The sequence below is a fragment of the Miscanthus floridulus genome, chromosome 6 (assembly GCF_019320115.1).
Source record: "Miscanthus floridulus cultivar M001 chromosome 6, ASM1932011v1, whole genome shotgun sequence".
NCBI lineage: Eukaryota > Viridiplantae > Streptophyta > Magnoliopsida > Poales > Poaceae > Miscanthus > Miscanthus floridulus.
The window spans coordinates 138,042,422-138,045,525 of NC_089585.1; the positions used below are offsets into that span (position 1 = coordinate 138,042,422).

Sequence of the window (3,104 nt, forward strand, 5' to 3'; positions counted from 1 at the left end):
TTTTCACATGTGTCTACAGTGATTTCATATACCTTTCAGTATTGTTTGTGCAGCTTCATATTTTTCTGCAATCTAAATGTTCTACCCCACATATGTACATTAATATTGCATATGCTACGAATTTTTGCCACCATATGGTCCCGTTCTTACAATTTTTTTTATTGCAATACGGGCTACTACAAATTTATGCAGCCTTAGATTTTCTTCAACAGTGATCTGATCTACGCTTTTGTTTTTCTTTTGTAGGACCATTCCACAATATTGCATTTACACGTTGTGTGACGCTGTTATATGAATGGCTTGACAAAAAAAAAAGGCAACTGCACTTTAGCCTCATTATTTCTTTGTATTGCGCATGCCTCACTGACAAGTCCCATTGGGCCATTGTACACATATGTAATTAACTGCCACAATTTTGGAGTTCACAATTTTAGCATTTACATAATGCTTTGTGTATATTAGGTTATTTTCGACTGCATATTTTGACTTCTACGTTACTTCATGTATTTCTCCCGGTCATCAGTTCCTATTCTCGCTCAAGATGAACCAGCACGTACTAAAAAAAGAAGGAAGGAACACGAGTTATGCGTGATGAGCTTGGCAGGGACCAAGCAAAAGGATCCATTTGCACCTCGACCGGAGAGACGTTTCAACGACCAGAAACGATGAATCAGGCCCCTGCTGCAGGGATCCTTTCGTGCCCATGTGCGAATTCAACCGAAGCATCTGCGGCATCCGCATCCGGCTTCCCAAGACCGAACGACCCCGATCCAATCCGGTTCCTTGGGTCGGCCCGCCGGTCGGGCCACACGCGGCTCGTCGCTTCTCCACACGTCCGCCATTTTTTCCCTCCCGACACGACGCGTCCGTCACCCATGATTCCATGCCCGTAACGCCTTGTACCTACCGATCTACTCCTATGTACTCCAGCCGCAGGTCATAATCGTTCATTGAGTTAAAAAAAAAGAAAATCCCATCTCTATTTTCGATGTGAGAACAGGAATTTGCGCCGTTTCAGGGGTGTTTGGTTGCCTTCTAAAATTTAGTCATTGTTTCATCGAATATTTGACATATGCATGAAGTATTAAATATAAACTAATTATGAAACTAATTGCATAATTTATGACTAATTTGTGAGACAAATCTTTTAAGCTTAGTTTATGATTTGATAATATTTTTCTACCGTAAACATGTGCTAATGATGGATTAGTTAGACTTAAAAAATTTATCTCGTGGAGCACCGACGGATTATATAATTTATTTTTTTATTACAACATCCTCTCGTGCTGGTGGCGCAATTAAAATATGGCGGCTGCCACTGTCAATGAAAATATCTCGCCACCCGTCTTCTTCATCGACTGCTATAAAGAACGGGGCTACTGGAGGGCAAGGAAACTCCTACCCCTGTCCGTTGCAGTGTGGACGCGTGAGGGAGACTGACCGACCGGCGACCGGCGACCGGCTTGGGAAGAAAAGAAACAAGCAGCAGCAAAGGAAGGAAGGCAAGCAGCAGGAGGAGATGGCGCCGCTGAAGCTGTACGGGATGCCGCTGTCGCCCAACGTGGTGCGCGTGGCCACCGTGCTCAACGAGAAGGGCCTCGACTTCGAGATCATCCCCGTCGACCTCACCACCGGCGCCCACAAGCAGCCCGACTTCCTCGCCCTCAACGTGCGTCTCTCCACACTTCTTTTTTCTCCCCTTCCGGCTACTACTACTTTTGCTTTGCTGTTCCTCTCGCTCATCATCGTGCTTGTTGTTCCAAACAGCCCTTCGGCCAGATCCCGGCTCTCGTCGACGGAGACGAAGTCCTCTACGGTAAACTCTCCATTCACCCCTCTGTTCTTACTGACATAATTCCTCGTAGCCTGTCGATTATAATTTTGAATTGAATAACGAGATCCAGATCTAGGAACAGTATCCCTGTTTTTTTTTTTCAAACTAAACCTTATTCCAGTTGACCACTTGGACTTCGTCTGTCTGAAAACAAAAAAAATATCTCCGGATGTCTGATTGCAGAGTCCCGTGCCATCAACCGGTACATCGCGACCAAGTACGCGTCGTCGGGCGCGGCCCTGCTCCCGGCGATGCCGTCGGCGAAGCTGGAGGTGTGGCTGGAGGTGGAGTCGCACCACTTCTACCCGAACGCGTCGCCGCTGGTGTTCCAGCTCGTCTTCAGGCCGCTCTTTGGCGGGGCCCCGGACCCGGTGGTGGTGGACAAGCACGCGCACGAGCTCGCCAAGGTGCTCGACGTCTACGAGGCGCACCTCGCGCAGAACAAGTACCTCGCCGGGGACCAGTTCACGCTCGCCGACGCCAACCACGCGTCCTACCTGCTCTACCTCACCAAGACCCCCAAGGCCGGGCTCGTGAACGACCGCCCCCATGTGAAGGTCTGGTGGGAGGACATCGCCGCCCGCCCCGCGTTCCAGAAGACCGTCGCCGCCCTCCCCTTGCCCCCGCCGCCCTCCGCTTGAGTTGACCTTGCGCTGGGTCGCCGGTCGCGGACGCGTCCAAGTTTGAATAAAAAGGCCGCCTCTTGCCTGTTGCTGCGCCATTGTGTGAATCAAATAAAAACTGTAGTTTTCATGTGTGTTCATTCACTGCTTGCTTGGTTGTGTGAAGAGCACGGTGGCTTCCTTTGTTGCTTTCTCGGTAAATTTGATTTTTTTATTTGAAGCTTGGATTGGATGAACGCGTTTTCTTGCCTAATCCCTTTTGCCCTGAGCGAGGTGATTGTTGATTGAACCAAAAAGAAGAGAAAACGAAAAGTGAACTGCGTTGGCCAATGTGATCGGGCCACATCGCCGGGCCCGTTGCGAGTACTCACCTGTTGGGCTGTAGTCAGTGGCGAATGGCGATCAAGCCCATGAAGTCGTTATCGTAGGCCCAGGGTCCAACTGCTCCACGAAGGAAAAAATCCACCTTATCTCCCTCAATTTTCGTGAAAGTCCGCTTTTTCTTTCCAAACTCTAAAACCGGGTAAAACATATCTCTCAACTTTTAAAACCATTCATCTTACCTCCCTGACCATGTTATAAGCAGTTTTGAAGGCGGTTTTGTCTTTTTTTTTTAATTTATTTCGGACGAATCTTTAAAAAATCAT

The 3,104-nt window shown here is 48.3% G+C and overlaps 1 protein-coding gene across 1 annotated transcript; it reads left to right on the forward strand.

Moving 5' to 3' along the window:
- Positions 1–1,309: 1,309 nt before the first annotated feature.
- LOC136457104 (glutathione S-transferase 3-like) lies at positions 1,310–2,601 on the forward strand. Its single transcript, XM_066457145.1, has 3 exons — positions 1,310–1,669; positions 1,768–1,816; positions 2,018–2,601. Exons 1-3 carry the CDS (start codon positions 1,325–1,327, stop codon positions 2,473–2,475), a joined length of 852 nt encoding a protein of 283 aa, XP_066313242.1. The 5' UTR covers positions 1,310–1,324; the 3' UTR covers positions 2,476–2,601.
- Positions 2,602–3,104: the final 503 nt, after the last annotated feature.